This window comes from Hemicordylus capensis, chromosome 2 (genome assembly GCF_027244095.1).
Source record: "Hemicordylus capensis ecotype Gifberg chromosome 2, rHemCap1.1.pri, whole genome shotgun sequence".
Taxonomy (NCBI): Eukaryota; Metazoa; Chordata; class Lepidosauria; order Squamata; family Cordylidae; genus Hemicordylus; species Hemicordylus capensis.
Genome location: NC_069658.1, coordinates 328,013,735 through 328,034,630, shown reverse-complemented (window position 1 = coordinate 328,034,630; position 20,896 = coordinate 328,013,735). Strand labels below are relative to the sequence as shown.

Below are 20,896 nucleotides of genomic sequence, written 5' to 3'. Positions count from 1 at the left end.
CTGCACCCAGCAGAGTGAGAGCATAACGCTGAGCTCTCTGAGCTCTCTGGAGATTCACTTAGGCAGTCCAGTGATTTGGGAGAGTAAGGAGTGGAAAAGGCATCTCGCTCCTCGGAGCTGGCCCCAGATTCAGCTGGAGGAGCATAAGGTGGGTCCATATCGTTGTCTAAGTGGGTTGAATAAGCTGGAGATGACAGCGTGGGGCTCAGATCTGTTGAGTGTGTTTTAGGAATTTGGGGTTTGCGCCAGAAGTAAATGCTGCTTCTTTTTCTTCCTTGGTTGTTTCCTGCTACAGTGTTATCATTTTGACATGGTCATTTTTCCTTAGACGCCTTCTGAGAGCTGTGCTGGCAGTGTTACAGGAGCCTGCACCAGTGCCCAAGGAGCCATATTAGGTTTTATTTTTTGCTGCAGCTTGCTTTTAGGACGCTTCTTAGGTACCTGGCCAGAGGGTGTCATAGAGGCCGTTTCTGAAATGCAGTTCATGATCGGGACTGAAGGGCAAGGGATCCAAGGCAGTGGAGCTGCCCTTGTTAAGGGCAGAACTGAAGGCAGGGCCAGCGACAGCCACGGCTGAACTGAGAGCAGCTTCACTATTGGGGCCGACAACGGTGGCGGTGGTGGCTTGGAAGGCAGTGCCGAGCTTTTCGCAGCCAGATTGGAAGTGAGCGGCCGTTTTGGGAGCTAGCGCTACCGGTGCTGAGACTGCACCTGATGCCTTGGGCACTGGCACTGCTGGTACAGGGGCTGCACTCGCTGGTTCTGAGGGCCGCTGGTCTAGGGGGGTTGGCACAGTGCCCAGCTCAGACTGCACTGTGGCCAAACCCGTCATCACCAAGACAGTGGAGGCGATTGTGGAGCTAAAGCCTGCTACTGGGATGCTTGCATGAAGGGCTCATTCCCACAGTAGCGCTCCCAGCCGGGAAGTCCTATTACGTCTCACTTGTTTTGTAAAGCCCAGACAAATGGTGCACAGGTCAGTTTTATGGGCTTCTCTGAGGCACAAAAGGCACTTTGAGTACCCATCAGAGGTTGGAATCTTAGCAAGGCAATCCACACAACACTTGAAAGTAATTTTAATGGCTGCGGCCATAAGGCAACCCCATCCCAGAGGGCTGAGGTGGGTGGGACCAAGGAAAATGAACATGCAAAAGTAAAAGGTTGAAATACTACTACTAAAAATGGAGGAAAGGAGAAAGTGAGAAGACAAGTGTTTGGATAGGAACAGTTCAGAGGAAATTCCAAGGATCTGCTCTTGCAGAATTTGACAAAAGAATGAGGCAAGGAGTTGTATTACCCACTGGGGGAGCTATTTCCCACTCTCCCCCCCCCCCCATATTTGGTATAACTCTGGAACGTTCCAGACTGTGGCTATGAGCAGGTGCATAGTTCAAGTGTGATGCACCAAGAACACAAAGGAGAACTTGGAATCTTATCCAAGTGTTGGTCAACTGTGCCAGAAAATATGGCCTATCATCAGAATGAAGTGAAACTTCTTAGAAGAGAAAGGATAGTAGAGGGTAAAGACAAGAATGTTAAAAATGGACTTTAAAAGAAGTGTGGGAAATAGCTGAAAGGATATTATATGTCCAGGGAGGACAGAGTCTTGGATAATACACATATGATGGGAGTAGGTCAGTTTTTCAGTTCTTTACCAGTAGGCTTGATTTTTTAAATCTACAGCAAAGTGAAATCCAAGTCTCCTCCTTAGGTGTTCAATGTAGGCAGAGAACCCACAGGCCAGACTCTTCATCTCCTCTTCCATATTCATGGTTGAGGACTGAATTGACTTCAGAGAGAATCTACCTTAAAGTTCCACCAGAGGGATGAGGAAGCCCCTCCTTGGCATTCACCGGCACTGAGTTGTAGGAGCTCAATAACCACTGAGTAGACAGCACACACAGGCCAGGGTCAGTAAGTCTGGGGTGTTAATATAAAAAGCTGGTCTTCTTCCTTGCGGATCCACTTCATAAGTTTGTTGACAGCACTGACAGCTGCTGCTTTGGTCCCCAGTGGGCTGAAGCACACATAGAGCTCAAAAGCAGTAGTCACCTGGAGAAGAAAAATTAGAAAAAGATCTATATTACAGCATGCAACAAAGGGCTCTTCCAGATGGCAATAAACAGTGCTTCGAAAAAAGCTTGCAAGTAAGTTGAAGGCAAGAACTTATTCAGCATCCACACATGCACAGGTCACACAGCTAGCAGGAACCTTGTGTGGTTTCTGCAGTGCCATCTGCCAATCAGCTCTTGCTTTCTGTGATTAACACATGCTTTCCCCTATTCATCAAAAAAGCAGTATTGAAGTGGTGGATTAATCACACAGAGCAAGTGTTGGCCAGCAGGTGGCACTGCGGAAATTGCATGAAGTCCCTGCTAGTCATGTGACCTGCAAGAGAGATCCTGCAGGAAAAGTCGACAGAAGCCTGCAAGAGTGTGTGGATGCCAAGTAAGCTTTTGCCTTCAACTTACTCACAAGCTTTTGTCAAAGCATTGTTTATTGTTATGTAGTAGAGACCAAAGCAACCCCCCTTAATGTCATTGCCCATGTGCAGAGTAAAGCAACCTATCATTCTCTTTGCCTGTCAAGAGTAGTTTTGTTAGTTACAAAGAACTGAGAACACTGATATTTTTCACTGTGCCAGCTGTTTTTGGTAAGAGAATCTATAAGATTTAAAGTTGCTTAGAAGTATGATAATGAATTCTGTGTTTCTCCAAGCTTTGCAAGCCCTTTCACCCATAGAAGACTATTCAATAGATAGAACATTATTTATTTTTTAAATTACATCATAACATATCCAGGAGATACCACAGAGGACAGGTATATATTTATTATAACATTTGCTAGCACTCCTTTCTGATCTTATAACTTTGTATGAAAGGAGAGCTGGTCTTGTGGTAGCAAGCATGACTTGTCCCCTTAGCTAAGCAGGGTCTGCCCTGGTTGTGTATGAATGGGAGACTAGAAGTGTGAGCACTGTAAGATATTCCCCTCAGGGGATGGAGCTGCTCTGGGAAGGGCAGAAGGTTTCAAGTTCCCACCCCTGGCTGAGAGATATTCCTGCTTGCAGCCTAGGAGAAGCCGCTGCCAGTCTGTATAGACAATACTGAGCTAGATAGACCAATGGTCTGACCCAGTATATGGTAGCTTCTGATGTTCCTAACTCTAAAACATTGAATCCAGATAATAAACTAGCACCCTTGCCCAATAATAATGCTATAGCTCTAGCAGTGGCTGATCTCAGTTCTGTTTTCACTACAGTTTCCCTAGTAATTGTGCAGCTGGGTCACAGCAGTAGCAACAGCAGCAGTAGCAAGGAAGTGTAACTCTTACCCAAGCCAGGAGATTTTCATTAGATCCAGTGTAATAGATGTTCTTTAGAGGGCGGGAGGAATTATGGGCTCGGCTGTGTAAGTACTGATACAGTCCCAGAAGTCTCTCCTTCTCCTCCTCGGTGATATAGGGGGCATCAATCTCTGGGCTGGAAAACACACATTCTCCTTTGGTTAAGGCCCCTCTCATCCATTTAAATGAAAGCAGAATAGCTTCTTCTCATGGGACAGAAAAACATTCAGTTGGGAAATGTAGAAATTAGAGCTACTGAATCTGCTACGTGCACTTTTTATTGTCTACTGAGCTATTGCTGAAACAGAACTTTGTTGCTAAGACTGACGTTTCACTAGTAACGGACACAGTTAGACCTACCTTAGGAATCCACTCCTGGAATGGAGTAGGCTGACTAGGGATCAGCACAACACCCACAGTGCAGGTAAGCTGGAGAGATCACGTATGTTCCGTGAGTGTCATGCAGATGTTCCCTTAGCGGAAACTGCAGCTTTTGTTTGTAACTCTCAGTTGGTTTGGTTAATCCCAGAGGAAAAGAGTAGACTGGAATGATAATCCTGTGAGATGTCACTGCTCTGACATACAAATCTCAGTATTAAAATATTTTAAGTTGAAAAACAAAACAAAACTCTCACCATCAAGTCAGTAGGATACAATATTATTTTGCTAATCATTTTAGATTAAACTGGAATGAGATTAAACTTTATCCTGACTTCAATCCTTAATTGCACAGCACAGGAATATAGGAAGCTACTTTATAACAAGTCAGAACATTGGTCCATCTAGCTCAGTACTATCTACAATGACAGGCAGTGGTTCTTCACTGAGTACCTAGTGGCGATCCAACTCCAGGTAGCCTTGGCTGGAATGGATTATTTGGATAATGTCCAGTCTGCCTTCCAACCTAGTCTAGGTCAGAAACTGTCTTGGTCACTGGTAGAGGACCTATGCCATTAGACAGATGGGTGGGAGTTCCAACCCAATTGATCCTCTTGGACCTCTCATTGGCTTTTGATACAATTGGCCATGGTATCCTGAATTGTCTCCCTGGGTAAGGGACTGGGAGGCACTGTAATATGGTGGCTCCAGTCCTATCTAGAAGGTGCTGCAGTGGGATTTCTATCCCACCCCTTAGCTATTGGCCAGAAAATTCCATCTTGTCCTCCCTGTTATCTTCATGAAACTGGTAGGGGAGGTAATCTGAAGGCATAGGCTGTGGTGTCATCGATATAGTATAGCTGTCACTTGTCATGTGATGCCAGGGAGGCAGTGGAAACCCTGAACTGCTGTTTGGATGTGGTTCTGGTCCTAATAAGGGCAAACAAGCTGAAGCTTAATCCAAACAATATGGAGGTGCCCTAAGCTAGAAGATCTGGCAATCCAGGTGGTAATATACATCCAGTTCTGCATGGGGCTGCACTCCCTCTGAAGGACCAAGTTAACATCTTAGGAGTGCTCCTTCTTTCAATACTGCCCTTGGATGCACAGGTGGCATCAGTGGGTTTGTTTGTTTGTTTAAACCAGCTTTGGCTGGTGTGCCAGCTGCAAGCCTTGCTATTCAGCTAACACAGCACTAGAGAGGCTGGCAGTATGGACCACAGCTAGGCTCATGACACAGAGTCAGGTTCCTCTGTTGCTCCTGTAGAGATATACCACAAATCCCTGCTGCCTGTGTCACATGCACTGTCATAAACAAATGGGCCAGCCCATATTTTTCATGGTAAACAGAAACGCTCAAAACTCTATGGATAGTGGCATGAATTTTGGGGGGAATTGTGGAAAATAAATGTGTGTGTCAAGAAAACTGCTTGCTTAAGAGACATGGCTGTAAACATGTCTCTGTAACTGCCTAATGACCTCTGAGCCATCTGGTCAGTGCCTTCTCTTGGATAAGTTTATTGCTTTTAAGATGTGTATCAGAATAGCTTGGGCCAAGCTCCATCTTTCACCTGGAGGTTTTTCACATGGGGCTTTTAAAGCCCTTTAACTCGCATCTCTGGAGGGAGATCACATAGTGGCCAGATTTACCCTGAAATCCCTGCGAATTATTGGGGAGCAGTTCACACACAATTTGGGTTTTTGACTGTGCATTAGAGCATAGCCCAATTTATATCCGGGGTAAAAAAATCCACTCTTTGTGTCGGTTTTTTGGGACAACTTCGAGTTTGCAGTAAAGCCTCCCCGTAAACCAGCGGTAAAGCCTGTTGTGTGTAAAAGTCTGGAATTCACACCCTCCCCGTCACCTACTTCTTAATTGCAAAAGACCTCTCTGAAGAGATACCAGGGGCTTTTGCTGCTTAATTTGTTACACAGAGTCTCTTAGGAGCATCAGGCAGCTTTGAGCTCCTAAGATGAATAAGCATAATACTAACCTGACTGGTACAGACTGCTCTGGTCTTGGAGAACACAGATTCAGTTGATCCTATCAATTTCTGCCCTCAACAAAGCACCAGACTATATTTATGAACTGAAAGAGATGTTGCCTGGACTCTTACCTGGTGAAGAGCCCTGAACTCTTGGATTTGTAGATGAAGTGTCTGAGATATGGGATTCCCACTTGGGAAACACTGTAGAAAGGTGTGCGCAGTGCCTCCAGGAGGGCATGATAAACACCACGCTTCTTCAGACGTTCTTGGAACCTGCGCTTGCAGTCAAACACGGTAACGTGGTCCTCACGGTCGGTGGAGATCAGGAGAAGGCACAAGTCCGTGTCTTGCTCCAAGTAGGATATGTGGGCATGGAAAAAACCACTGGAGTTGAACTTGGGCAAGCAGATGGGAGTCCAGTGTTCTCCTTCTCTAAATGAGGAGGATGAACTAATGAGGTTAAAGAGCAAGTGGAGGTCAATAGGATGTAGGAACTGGTCCTTTTTCCTCACCAGGGACACCAGCTGGTTCTTGGACAGGAGGATGGCAAACACAAGACTTCTAGCTTTGGCTTGCTGGAGGCAAGTGCTCACAACATCCCTGACTCCCGCAGGCATAGGTAGGCAACGTGCAGCCCCCATCAGGAAGCTGGGGTCCCTGGCCATCAGGTCTAGCAAGTTGTCCGTGATTCGCTCTGAGCCTGCTAGTAGTCTCCTCAGGTCATAGTTCTGTTTCTGCTGGAAGATGTGGTTGAGCTGGGTCCATGTCACGAGACTGAGGATCTGGTAGTAGATATAAAGGAGTTCTTGAGCAATTTCTTGCTCTGACTGCCGTGTCCGAGCCACAGCAACTAGCACCAGGGGACTTCTGCGCACAAACACCACCTTATAGCCATCTGCCAAGTTGTTAAGGATGGGGAGGGACAAAGAGACAGAAAGCATATCAACATCTTCAGAATACAGTGCTAAGCCTTTATCAGGAAGCAGTTCTTAAGGGTCTACTGGTAAAGGGGAAGGGAGGCTTCCCTAAGGCTAGAGGGGAGTCAGGGGTACTTACAAGGATTGGCGGCCATGGGGGAGGGGGGTTATGGCAGCAGTGGCAGCTCCCCCACAGCCCTGCCGGCCTCCCCCAGAGTAGTCCTGGCTAGTGGCAGCCCGATTCAGGCGTTCTCCAACCCAGTTTGGGCCTCTGCACATTTTAGTAATTTCTATGCATGCTTGGAGACTATTTGCATAACCTTGCAATGCGTGGAGGCATAAACCAGGCCAGAGAAAGCCTGAACCACACCACTGCCAGCCCAGGCTACTCTATGGGAGGTTGGCTGTGGGCCGCCCTGGCCCGGCTGCCACCGATCCTTGTAAATACTGACTCCTCTCCCACCCCCTAACGTAAAAACCCACTTCTCCCCTAATATCTCCCCCACAAAAGTACCTTTCTTCCCCCATCATACTGAGTAACCCACATCTCCCCCTCAAAAAGTGTCTTTCCTCTTCCCCCAACAATTTAAGTGAGGAGTTGCTCTTCAAGCATTTCCTCTGCACCCCTGATGCTAATGTTCTATGTGCAGGTCATTCTTTGTGAGCCCTCACCTACACACTGAAATTGTACAGCCTATTTACCTCCTTAGTAAGAAATAGGTCAAAGAACAGGAAAGATCTCATGTGGGTTTCTGTTTATTAGAAAGGTTCACAGGTTCAAAGGGGACACACCCATGATATTTTGTCTTTGACTGGCACCCATTTATGGATTCCTCCCCTCCCTACCCCTCAGCCTCAAGAGCTATATTGTTATCAACCACCACTGTTAGCAGCCTGGTAAGGCTCTCCTGACCCAAAGGTGGATTAAAAAGGAAAAGAACACAAAACACACCTCATCATTTGTATTAAACACTTGATTTGTATTCTGCTTCCTTGGGAAAGAAACCACCCAAACATACCATTTCTATTAATCTCCCTTTGTGTCTGATTTTCTAAATATTTAGGTTTCTAAACACTTCCTAAACCGATGAAAGGAATAGCACATTGTCCAATTTACACATGCAATTCTGATTATTTTGTGTGCAAGCTGGGACTTGCCACCAGCAATTCTTGAAGGCCACATCTAATCTCCCCCAATGCTTCCAGGCTCGCAACAAGCATCTTAAAAGCTGGTGCTCATGCCACTCTGGTAGGGGGCCACTGAGGAAATATAACTTTGAATGCCAGTGCACTATAAAAGCCATTAACATTCATTTCCCCTGCCTCTCATGTTCTCTTGCAGTTCTCCTTTCATAAATGAATAACAATAAGGTAACACTAGCTTGGGAAGAAGGCTTGTCAGTGTGAGGGTAGGTACCTGCATGAATAGACTTGATGGCATTCTTCTGTGCTTCAAGAAAGGACACTAGAGCCATCATCACCCCCATAGTGCTGGACAAGGCCTCTTCAGATCCATAGCGGGAATACACTGGCTTGCCTGCCTCGCTCAGGATAAAGACATGCTTCTGGTGCATGCGCCAGGCATCCATGGTTACATCCTCTTCCTCCTTCTCTGACAGGACTGAGTCATGGCGCGAGGCCTTTGGTGAGAGGTCCAGCTTGTCCTCTTTGCTCTGCCGAATATCTTCGCCCAAATCCACTGCTATGCCATTAAGCTGAGTGCTCAACTCAGTGAAGTCCTTGCTGATCTCTTCAATCTTTGTCTGGTCAGCCTGGACCTCTTCCCTCTCATTTGGGCTCTGGGCTGTTGCATCCTGATTCTCTGTGCTGGTCAGGTCCTCATAGGATTGGGCATGAACAAACATGGCTCCCTCCTGGCCTGCCCCTAGTAAACAACACACACCAGAAAAGTAGTTCAGTTATGCAGAGCAGGGATTGACACAAGAAAACACTACCGCAAAGGCATCAGATCAGAGTGAAAAATTGTTAAATGCACAGTACAAGTGCATATGGTGCAAACATTAAACAATAATGTACGAATCTATTGATGTTCCTTTGACCTCAGGTAAGAGTTTCTGTTGCTCTGCTTACCATCTAGTAGATAAGGAACTGCCTATAGCCAGATGTCATTTATTTTTGCCCATATGCCATACTGTAAGAGAATACCCTTTATTTTGAAAATATGAGTGCCTCCTTAAACATAATTGGCATTCAGAGTCTAATTTACGCTCCGGAGTAAACATGCACAGGATTGCCCAACCAAAAATAGTTCGGTTTTATTGTTTATCCATTACAAAAGCAAAAAGTGAATTGCTTTTAAAACATTCCTACATTTACTGCAGAGTCTAATTCAATTTTACAAGTTCTGTTTATGCTTTAGCTAATGCCAGTGGGAAAGTAGCTATTCTTTTCAATACCCCAGAGGCATTATTAAAAAGAGGGTACTGTAATTACCTTTTGGAGACATACTAGCATGTATCAAAGAAATCAGCAAGACATTTATCTCCTGAACCCCCATCAAGGAGGTAGTAGGGAAGATCCTCAACTTCACCCATCCCAAAGTAACAAATATGGTATCTTACACAATTCGTCTTCTAATTTTCAGGTGATATCAACTGAAATTTAGCAAGAGTGAATTCTCTTCTCAAACTATACTCATCCATTTAAAATGAATAGCCTTCTAAAGCCTCGTTCAAATTTAAAGGTGGTCAGGCCAGGGTCCAGCCTTTGCAGCTCTGAGAAGAGAAATCTGTGTAAATATGCAGTCCTCATAGAAAAGGCAATAAAGTGGTTCTGTGTCCTAAAAAGGGCTCACAGCCTAAAAAGAAACATAAAGTAGACACCAGCAACCACTACTGGGGGGGGGATGCTGTGCCATTTCCCCCATTTTTAGGAGCTGAAATCACAGTAAAATGGCTATATATTTAATACATACTTTACCTTATTTCAATGAATAGATCTCAATCCTGGTTCAGTTCGTGATCGAACCACCAAATCGGCCTAGTTTGATGCAAACCAGTTCTAGTTCGAATGGTTCATACACACCTCTACTTTCAGTATTATTCAACAATAAGAAAGTTATAATACTCATCCATCTATTCAAGCAGTGCTTCCTCCATTCATGCCTACCTGGTTCTGTTCCCTGAACCAGTCCTGGTGTTGGACTTTCTGACCTCTCAGCGTGCTGTGTATCGGCTGGGCCCAAGGACCCATTGGGCACCTCTCCGCCCTTCTTCTTATGAACATCAGCAGCCATGCCTTGGAAGCCGATAAGAACCTGCAGGCAAGCAAACAAAAACCTGCTAGCCCTTTTTGTCCCAATAGAGCATAGTTCTTATGCACATTTTACATTCTCTGGTCTGAGGGTCAAAGTGCTTCCAAGCTTCTTCCCGGCAGCACAATGAGAACAATGAACCTATCAAGAAATGTGTCATTATCTATTCCATAATTATCACAGCTCTAAAAATAGTATTGTGAGCATTTTTGAATTGTATAGAACAATCTTTATCTTTCTCAGGGAAGTTAGTAACATTTCCAAAGGGGAGTGAGGCTTGCCCTTGGCCACCTGCTGAATCCATGGCTATGCAAGTATTTGAACACAAGCCTTCCAAGACAGGTTCTAGCTGGCAGGCAATGGTTAGTTGGCACCAGATTATTCAAGTGTCTGGGTGTTCCCGAGGTCACCATGATAAACAGTACCATATAGCTTGTGGTCTGTTTGCTAAGGACAACCCCAAAGTTCAAATACTGGTCCCTAAGAAATCATTGTTGTTCCTGTGTCTATTTTGGGAGACAGCTTGGAGATGTGTTACAACTGTTCATGTAAATTTCTAAAGCTACCATTTTCTAGGTTCTAACCTACTTCCTTGGGTCTCTGGATATAACTGAGTGGGAGAGGCACAGATACCCCCTGATGTTCATGGACATTCATGTAAACGCAACTAACTAGCTCAGTGCCAGCTATCTCACATGTCGTGGGCTAGTGTGGTTAATTTTGAACCGTTAACATATTATAGAGCAACTAGCTGGGCCAGGCGCAGAGCATCTGAGCCTCTTGCCAGCCCACCCAATGCCGCTGTCCGCCCCCCCTCCCCAACGCCTGGTGGTGGGGGAAAGCATGCCCGGCTTTCTGGATGGGCATTCCCCCTTCCCCTGCTTATCCCCCCCGCGCTTTCTGGAGGACCAGCTGGGCAGCCCCCCCCCCATGCTTTCTGGCTTGCGGGCCAGCTGGAAAGCCAGCCCGCCACCTCCTCCCACTGGTGGCCGGGCCAGGCTGGCCCACCACCTCCGCCAGCCCAGCCCACCACAGCCTCCTCCAACCAGCAGCTGGGCCCGGGCGGCCCACAGCCACTGCCTCCTCTTCCCAGTGGGTGGCTGGGTAGGCCCGCCACCTCCTCCTCCGGCAGCCAGGCTGGGCTGCCGCCTCCTCCCAGCGGGCGGCCAGGCCAAGCTGGCCCACCGCCGCGGCCTCCTCCCAGCAGGTGGCTGGGCTAAGCCGGCCCGCCGCTGCTGCCTTCTCCTCCTGCCATCTCTTTTTCCCAGCGGGTGGCTGAGCCAGGCTGGCCCACCACTGCCTCCGCTGGCCAGCCAGCGGCTGGGCCAGGCTGGCCTGCTGCCATTGTCTCCTGTCCCCGTCGCTATCTCTAGGCAGCTGCTCTCACGAGAGCTGCCACACATGGGATTAGCGACACGTAAGTTTAGGAGAATTAAATATACAGATGCTTTTGTTTGTTTCCTCTGGGATATCTTTAACCTCCAGAATGAACACCCTCCTTACTTTTCCTGCTATCAGTGCAGGACAGGCTATTGCAGAGTAAAATGACGATAGTAAAGTGCAGAAAGAGAACCACCTTCTGCCAGTGGAATCACAAGAGGAGATGCAAAGGCAGCGGCCCTTGTTATGTGAGAATACAGTACGCTATACAACCACACACATAATAGTCCTGTTTGCATTTGTGAAATGTTGGAAATACAATACAGCATGCTTCTCCTCACCAAGCTTCCTTTTGTGACAGACTCCTCATGTTAACACTGAGGCAATAAAAAACAGTGTTTTTTCAAGGTCCCTTTGAGCACTGATTTATTCAGCTATGTCCCCTAGGTGTTTGACAGAGATAGTCAAACAAAAACAATAAAAAGGGTGAGTCTAATCCCTATTGTGAGGCTGACAAATCACAAAAGCAATACAAACTAAGCTCTTTTATTTGCCTTTAGGTTTCTGAGCTATTAAGGTCTAAGACTCATATTTTCAACCTTCGACTGCAGACACAGAATGAAAAGGACATTCTATTTACTTAAATTAAAGCTGGCTTTATTGAACAATTTGTTTTAAACATCCATTCAAACAATACAGTTATTTTTTTAAATTAAGGACAGCCCTGAATGCCCCTTTTCATCTGCCGCAAATCTCTTCCTATTTAAAGGGATAATGCTGAAAAAATTCTTGTTCCCTGAAGACTCACGAGGTTAGCTTAAGCATCTTTCAACAATTATATAATGACTTTTGGGATGTTTCTACACAGTATCTGCTATTTGTGTGTACAATACAACAAAAAGTGTCTGAGAGGCAGGAAGACATTTCTTTTTTACCTTGGATAGTCCACTGCTCTGTAAATACAGAGAGCTTAACTCAGTCCACCAGAGTCTGCCTGTGAATGGATTCCCACAGCGCCTAATAGAGATTTGTTTTCCCTTCCCACCACAGTGTATGTACACAGGTACCATAGGATGAAGAATTGGAAGGCAGTGCACACTTTCCATATCCTCACCCAGTCCTCCCTCCTCTGCCCATTCAAGGAACACATTTTAGACAGGACAGAAAGCCTGTGCATACCTCTCATATTCACAAACTGTCCTCTCCCTTCTGTTCAGTCAGGAACATGATTCACAAAGGTCTCCCAGTCATTCCCCCAAACAGTCTAGATGTGAAATGCCTGTGCATGTGTGCCACAGGGGGAGCGGTGGGGGCAGGGTTCTGTTAGGCCCGAAGCAGATCCTTCCATGCATTGATGTCATGCCCATGGTGGACTGGATTCAACTCAGAGTTTATTTCTTAATTTCAGCAACATTTAAGAATAGATCTTCAGATTCAAGGGAGCTAGTGGGAGCCTGGCCCTGCCAGGGATATTCTTGGCTTGTGAACCAATAGCATCAACCAGGCCCATAGCTAGATATTTTGAGATTATGTGGGAGCCATTATAAAAGTCACTGCTAAACAGCTCAAACCTAAACACAGGTAGTCCAATTCTTTAAAAAGCCAATATATTAAATAATTTCATAAAATACAATAATAGTTAAATACTAATTTAATTGAAGTGTTTGTCAATAATACATACATTACAAACAAAATACAGAAAAATATAAGATTAGATATGTAATACATACAAAATAACCACTTTTTAAGCCTACTTGCCTTAAGGAAAGTGCTATACTTTCCTTAAGGAAAGTAAGCTTATGAGATCACACAGCTTTCTGTGTGTGTCAGGTATCCCCCTATCAACTTTGCAATGCCTGGACTGATTTGAACCAAATTTGATACAGTTGTAAGGACACATTGGGACACCTCTATAGTAGTTTGTGATTATGTCTTCTCTTCCAATCCAAGATGGCAGACATTTGAATGTTTGAAGCACAAGTGGGAACAGATTTCAACCAAATTTAGTACAGTTCTAGCGACACATAGGGACACCTCAATGACATTATTTGTGATGATGTCATACACCCCAATTCAAGATGGCAGATGCACAAATATTTGAGGCAGGGGGGCTAACTGTGAAGACAATTAAGATTATAGTGAAAGGAAAGTAGGCATATTAGTTCTGACCAGAATTTCTTGTTTTAAAGGAAATGTCATTATTAATAAACTGCAATACATATTTGTAAATAGATAACTATTGATATACACATAAGAAAGGGTGCATCTCATTTAAAAACTTTCACGCAAAACCAGAAGAGAGGAGAGCTGGTCTTGTGTTAGCAAGCATGAATTGTCACCTTTGTTAAGCAGGATCTGCCCTGGTTTACATTTGAATGGGAGACTACTTGTGTGAGCACTAGGTCATGGGGCTGCTCTGAAAAGAGCACCTACATGCTTCCATGCAGAAAGTTCCAAGTTGCCTCCCTGGCATCTACAAGATACAGTTGAGAGAGACTCCTGCCTGCAACCTTGGCGAAGCCACTGCCAGTCTGGGTAGACAATACTGAGCTGGATGGACCAGCTTCCTATGTTACATAAAGGTTGGGGCTAATAAGAACAAATTGACTTTTATTAGAGAATGTTTAACATATGGTTTACAAAAGCAACAGTGAATAGAATTTCCCGATAAAACACGGCCGCGTACTAACGAATGTGTGGTTGCAATGGTAGAGAGGATATAGCACTGTACGCAAGTTCCTATGGGTTTGGGTAGAGTCCGGTTAAAAGAGTTCAGTGAGAGGAATGTCCAAAAGGTCCAAGGGAGGGACAGATCCCAGCCTCACCTTGCGTGTGGCCGGCAGGGCCGTGCCAGTCTTCTTCTGCCAATTGCAGCCTCTGGGCGTGGGTCCTTGATGGTGGAGGGTCTTCTCCAGGTCCAGGGGGTCCTCCAGGGGTGTTTTCAGCAGGAGTTCCTGGCGTGGTCAGCCACTGTGCTGGCATGGTTCGTTTAGCATGCAGATATGTTATAGATCATGTTCCCGAGGCAGGAGGTTACATACATACGTACATACATACATGCAGGTCAAGACAGCCATAAGAAAATAAGTGTCCATCTGAGTTAGTTGCGAGCTGCAAGGCATCGCCAATGTATGCAAGTCCTCCTTCGGTTCCACGCATATGTGAATCTGGACAGAGTCCAGGATAGAGTCCAAGCCAGGAGAGCAGGGGAACCCGGTCTCTACTACAACATTTATATGCCGCTCTTCAACCAAAGTTTACAAAGTGGTTTACAAAGGAAAATACATAAATAGAATGGCCTCCTGTCCCCAAAGGGCTCACAATCTAAAATACTCCTACATTTCACAGGAATGCATCCATCTGCAGCCAAAGACTCAACATATGCAATAAAGGTAGAGTTCTTTTTCTGGGCAGGATTTCTGGCCAACTGTACCTGCTGAATATGTGTACATATAACCATCACCTTCCACATCTTAGCCAGCCATTGCTGCTTAGTAGGCTGGTGGGGAAATTTCCAGTTCCCAACTATACAAAACTTGGCTGTAGTGGATAGTTGTTTAAGAAGGTCTCTGTGGAGGAAGTCTGGGCATCTTTGTTCAAAAAGATTAAACACGACTTTAGGATAAACACTGGATCTGACATGAATACTTTCTTGACATAAATCAGGCATCAAGCTACTAAACAGTTCTTGATTGTGCGGGATCAGGACCTGAGAGATGGTTTAGATTTGCCTGTTCTGGATGGGGTTATACTCCTCCTGAAAGATCAGGTACATAGCTTGAGTACTCCTGGATCCAAAACTCACTCTGGTTTCTCAGGCTGAGGCAATGGCCAGGAGCATTTTTTATCAGCTTTGGCTGATACATCAGTTAACCCCATTTCTGGAGGTAAATGACCTTAAAACAGTAGTATTGCTGGTAACCTCCAGGCTTGACTAAAATGTACAATATGCAGTAGCGCTCTTACCCCTAGAACTTGGGGCCCCGGTCTGTGGCCTCCAAAGTCCGGGGGGGGGCCTCCAAGGGGCCTCCTTCAGCCACCCCCACACACCCCGCTGTACCTCTGGGTTTGTTTGTTTTTGCTTAATTTAAGCCACCATGTGCGCTGCTGAGGGGTGGGCTAGGGGGTGAGCAGAGCAAGCCTCACCTCGCCTCCCACCCCACCCCACCCCCAGCAGTGGCTGGAGAGACTGCTGGGCCTGTCCATTTGGCCCAGTGGCTCTTGATAACTGTGAGGTGCTCCAGTGTGCCTGCGCAGTTGAAATAGGTCATCATGGGTTTGCGACAATCTATTTCAATTGCACAGGCACGCTGGAGCAACTCACAGTTATCAAGAGCCACTGGGCCAAATGGACAGGCCCAGCAGTCACTCCAGCCGCTGCCACCGGGGGAGGAGAGGCCTGCTCAGCTCACCCCCTGGCTCTGCATGTGGCGGCTTAAATTAAGCAAAAGAAAGAGGTATGGTACGGCACAGTGGGGCAGCTGAAGTAGGCCCCCCAAAGCAGGTTTGGGGGGGCCTGAGGGGGGGCCTTGCAGTGGGCACAGTCCAGGCACCCCAGTTACCTAGGTGTGCCCCTGACTATCTGGGGCTGAAATGCACCCTACATGGACTGAAATGCACTCTATGTGGGGCTGCCTTTGTACATAGTCCAGAAATTACAGCTGGTACAAAATGTGGCAGCCAGACTAGTCTCTGGGACAATTCAAAGGGACCATATAACACCGATTCTGAAAGAACTGCACTGGTTGCCGATATGTTTCTGGGTGAAATACAAAGTGCGGGTTATTACTTACAAAGCCCTCAATGGCTTGGGTTCAGGGTACTTAAGAGAACACCTTCTTTGTCATAAACCCTGTTGCCTATTAAGACCATCTGGAGAGGTCTGCTTACGGATGCCACCAGCTCATTTTGTGGTGACTCAGGACCAGGCCTTCTTTGTGGCTGCCCAGACTTTGAATATGGTCCCTATCAGAATAAGAGCATCTCCATCTCCAACTGCTTTTAGAAAGTCCCTCAAGACACACCTGTTTTCTCAGGCTTTTAACAGAAATTTAAAACTATTTAATTGTTTTTATCTTATGATATTGTTTTAACTTTTTATTCTGTGAAATTTTAAATTGTTTTTACTCTGTTTTATGTGTATTTTTTTAAAAACTGTGTACACTACCTAGAGATACACATATTAGGCAGTATACAAATATGATAATTAAATTTTAAAAAGCAAACAAAAATAGATGGGCATTTCCAGCAAAGGCAGAAAATGTTCTTATTCTTTTCCAGGATAAGTTACTTATAATTTATAATCCAATCGGTGGAGTCTAGCTGGAGTTATATACACCAACAGATGAGAATTTTGTATGGTGCTTCTTTTAAGCTCATGCCAATAGATAAAGCAGAAAAATATGTCCAGATGTATTGCTTGTTATTCTGTTCCAAGGTTTCACCTAAGTCAGTCTTCCGGTCTCAAACACAGGAGGAATTTTCTTTTTCTTTAGTGACAGAGTAACAGCATCTACATAGCTCTCAAAAGGATGAAGCAAAATACCATCTGACAATTTAATATATATTTGATTGAGAATGAGTCTAACTTATATAGATCAGTATGATGGGAAAGTCACTCGGTTCTACTTTTCTCAAAAGATGCTCATAAGCAATAGGAGATTTGCCATACAATGTACCTTTGTCTCTTTTCAGGTATCAACATCCCCATCTATTCTATGCAGTCAACTCTGAGTGATATACGATTGGTGTCAGCAGAGAAAGAGGGCAAGAAATTACTTGGGACAAGAAATTACTTCCAAAAATATTACATTCCAGATGAGTCGAATATCTCCTGTAAATGGGTGATGAAGAATATGTTTAGGTCTGTCATACAGGCTCTGTATGAAAGCATCCAGTTAGTTCTTTTGTGACCCTCCTTCAGATCATCAGTGGATGTTACTAGAACAGCAGGCTGCAGTTTTAGTAAGAATTGAATTGCAACATCATAAAAGTCCAGATTTGGAGCAGCTTAATTACTTTGTTGAGGACAGTTTGCTCGAGTTGTGGCTTATGTCTGACCCAGATGAAGTCTGTGAACAGCTTGTGCTATTTGACAAGAGTGTGGAGGTAAATGCACTGGAATAATATGAAATAAAAGTGGTATCTTGGAGATCTGGGCTGGCATCATGTTTTCTACAGACAGATTCTAGGGCCTTGGTCAAACTGTTCTTCTTTCAGCTTCAGGTATTCATTTACACAATTGCAATAATAGCAACCAATAGTGATAACAGGCATGAACACAATTGATTGACTGATTGACTGAGTGCTGTCAAGTTGGTGTCGACTCTTAGCGACACATAGATAGTTTCTCTCCAGGATGATCTGTCTTCAACTTGGCCTTTAAAATCTCTCAGTGGTGCATTCATTGCTGTCGTAATTGAGTCCATCCACCTTGCTACTGGTCGTCCCTGTCTTCTCTTTCCTTCAACTTTTCCCAGCATTATGGACTTCTCAAGGAAGCTGGATCTTCACATAATGTATTTGAAGTATGATAGTTTGAACCTGGTCATTTGTGCCTCAAATGAAAATTCTGGATTGATTTGTTCTATGATCCATTTGTTTGTTTTCCTGGCTGTCCTTGGTGTGGAATATCCTTAGGAAAATGGGCATCCCAAAACACCTCATTGGTCTCATGAACACAACAGAGGCTATAAAATACTTTGTGAAATAAGAAGTGAAGTCTAAACATTTCATAACAATATAATTGTTGTTTGCCTAGGATAGGGTTGAGGACGCACTGAGCAAGCAGCTTGCACGCTGCTGTCTGACAGATTTGCTTGATCTGGAGACAGGCAATTCCACTCAGTACAGTTCTTTAATTTAAATCATGATCCATGCAGTGACTGCACACTCTCTGGCCCCATCTAAGCTAAACTGATTTAGAGTTCAAACTAGCACACAACACAAGGAAAGCCCTTCTCTGGCAGGGATGCCCCAATGTACACTTCATTATGCTTCCCTCTTGCTAATCCCTCTATCAGAGAACAACTTCCAGAGCCGCAGCTATGTTAGTCTGCTACAGTAAGAACAACCAAGAGTCCTTGGCACCTTAAAGACAAACATTTATTGTAGAGAATACTAACGAATTTAATTCAGAGAAGACTCTCTTTTGAGTATACTGAGATCTCAAACCAAACCACTGTTTGGCTTCTCATAGTTTTAGTTCATTACAATCGTGTAGTCATCAGCTCTGGCTGTCTAGAAGATGGATTTGAGTATAATTCCAATTCAGTTGGATTTTATCACTCCAGTGCCCCAATGGATATTTTGCAGTATTCACAGAAGACTGAAGAAACTATATTCAATTAACAAGAGCATGCAAGGTTGAAGAAAAGTCAACAAGTTCAGCCTCTCTGTGTTCCTTTCGGTTTGGTTCCGAGGCCCTGGGCTAGCTAGTAGCAGCGCACAAAGGATACTTACGGATTTGACAGGAACAGGCTGCTGAAGCACGCAAAGCGTCAGGGAGCGTCTGGTGGTTCTTCCTCTTCTTCTTCCTCTCTTGCTACTGCCGGCGGAGTTGCCTAAGCTGCAGCAAGGGTAAAAAACGAGTCACCGGGAGAAGAGAGCTGTTCAGCCTGCTGTTGCCTCCTTTGGAGACTCTAACACTGTAGTTATTATGGACATACTTCCCAATCTAGCCCGCTGATCCTACCCTTGCCAGCTGCAGTCAGGAAAGTAATGAGCACTACCTACTTCTCCTTTCAAAGGTCAAATTTCCCGTGCCACAATCCCAGTGCATCTTGGGGATTGTAGTCCACTGTTTAGCGAATGAGTGTTTTTAATAGACAAGAGACTCGCAGGAAATGGAAAAGGCTTACATTGGATCCATAGCCGTCAACGTTTGAAAATCGAAAAGAGGAAGAATTAAGCCTTCATTCAAATTAGAATCCCTGTTCTCTGTTGCATGACTAAAATAATAATTAATAAGGCACTTTTTGAGTGTTCATAGTACTATGCATAATACTGACCTGCCTTACAGGGATGTTGTAATGATTATTATGTATAATCATTACAAAATTGCTGTAAGGCAGGTCAGTATTATTAGTCTCCTTTTGAAGGAGGCTTTTTCAAATGATTAAATCCTGTAAACTTGTGTTCTAAGGAGTGAGATTTATTCACCTTACATTCTTAAATGTGGTGCGGTAAAACTGATAAAACTATTAAAACACTTGCAAACTCAGAAGTAAGTCCCACTGGGATTTAGTCCCAATTGAGTGTGTTTAGGATTGCATCCCAGCAGCCCAATCATGTGCATGTTTACTTGATTGGAAGTAAGTCTCATTGTGTTCATTGGGTAAGGTAAATCTAGGTTTGCACAGTCTTAATGATTCCATCTTTTCAAGTTACAAGAACAGACTGAAGGGGTTTGCAGTGTAGATTCACTATGCTCTTTAAACTCTACTGTCCACAAATTTGGCTTCATCAATTATGCTACTTAGCATATTGTGCTTTTTGAGTTCTCAAAGTACTACACATACCATGACTGTCCGGAGAGGAGGATAAAGGATTCAGCCAGCACAACCTGTTGTGTTTTTCTCTCTCTTTACATACTCTGTATGTGTATATTTTGCACCCCATGGAAAAAAGCTTGTTCAGTAATGTTTATAAACACCCCATTCAAAGTGCACACTCTTGCAGCCTGATCTTATTCTGGTTTACTGAAAAATAAGTCCCATCCAGTTAAATGAGATTTACTCTTGAGTAGGTGTACACAGGCTTGCGCAATGATAGGTGCTTAGCTACGCCAGCTCCAAATTATTGCAAGCCAAGTAACCTGCAAAAGTGCATAGTTCTTGCAAAGAGTAGTGCTTTGCCTCCGAATATCAGCTTTTCCCCAAACTGTACTGCTTATTTTAGTAACATTATTTTAGAAATTTCAGTGAAGATTTCATTTTGCAAGATTACGTTTTGCAACACTCAATGGTTGATGCAGAAGCAAACTGACCAAGGTAGATAAAATGCCAAAGTAGTAAGCAGATGAGGCTTTGACAGTGGTTGTCTCTTGACTGAAGATACAGAATTGCAATGTCTGTTGTGAAACTGCTTCCCTTAAGTGCTTTTAATTTATAACATCTGTGTACATGGGGCGCTGCAAAGAATGAGAGAACAGGTCCCTGCACCAAGGAGCCTACAATCTAAATATTGATACAAGGGAGACAATGGATATACTAACATAGTTTCTATTTCTTAAACATGCCACTTTATGAATACTCTTCTAGAGGATTAATAACACAATTCCTTCACTTCAACAAAGTAATCTAGGATTGTTTCTTACATCAAGTAGACAAATGTTTTGCTCAGCCCTTATTTATGAAAGATCAGTAGTGAAAGCATTATGAAATAATGTTATGAAAGCCCAGCAAAATAATCCAGGATTGTTTCTTTCATTATATATATCCTTAAATGGGGTTAGAGACAAATATCTTGTTTACCTCTGATCGATCAATAGTATGCCTATTAAGAATGACAGGGAGGGTGTGCAGGCATCATCAAGGTGCCTGATGGGGCAGCTGGGGGCCAGGAAGTTGCACCAAGCTTCTGAGAAGCACTATAGTCCTTGTTCTGAACCACTT

The 20,896-nt window shown here is 44.5% G+C and overlaps 1 protein-coding gene across 2 annotated transcripts; it reads right to left on the bottom strand.

Annotated features, from left to right (window-relative positions):
- Nucleotides 1-1,056: 1,056 nt before the first annotated feature.
- Nucleotides 1,057-18,994, bottom strand: MON1A (MON1 homolog A, secretory trafficking associated). 2 transcript variants are annotated; one of them, XM_053301605.1, is made up of 7 exons: nt 18,976-18,994; nt 18,744-18,849; nt 9,758-9,905; nt 8,046-8,513; nt 5,841-6,606; nt 3,334-3,481; nt 1,057-2,052 (listed from the first exon to the last, which is right to left on the bottom strand). In XM_053301605.1, exons 3-7 carry the CDS (start codon nt 9,882-9,884, stop codon nt 1,912-1,914), a joined length of 1,650 nt encoding a protein of 549 aa, XP_053157580.1. In that variant the 5' UTR covers nt 9,885-9,905; nt 18,744-18,849; nt 18,976-18,994; the 3' UTR covers nt 1,057-1,911. The 2 variants fall into 2 exon arrangements, with proteins under 2 accessions (XP_053157580.1, XP_053157579.1); XM_053301604.1 differs by lacking the exon at nt 18,976-18,994 and adding an exon at nt 18,950-18,968.
- Nucleotides 18,995-20,896: the final 1,902 nt, after the last annotated feature.

Excerpts from the sequence above, each read along its gene's own strand:
- MON1A (XM_053301605.1), bottom strand. The coding sequence starts at position 9,884 with ATGGCTGCTGATGTTCATAAGAAGAAGGGCGGAGAGGTGCCCAATGGG. Across the intron at positions 8,514-9,757 it reads GGTTCAGGGAACAGAACCAG|GGGCAGGCCAGGAGGGAGCC; the intron begins GTAGGCATGAAT and ends GTTGTTTACTAG. Across the intron at positions 3,482-5,840 it reads AGTTCAGGGCTCTTCACCAG|CCCAGAGATTGATGCCCCCT; the intron begins GTAAGAGTCCAG and ends TGTGTTTTCCAG.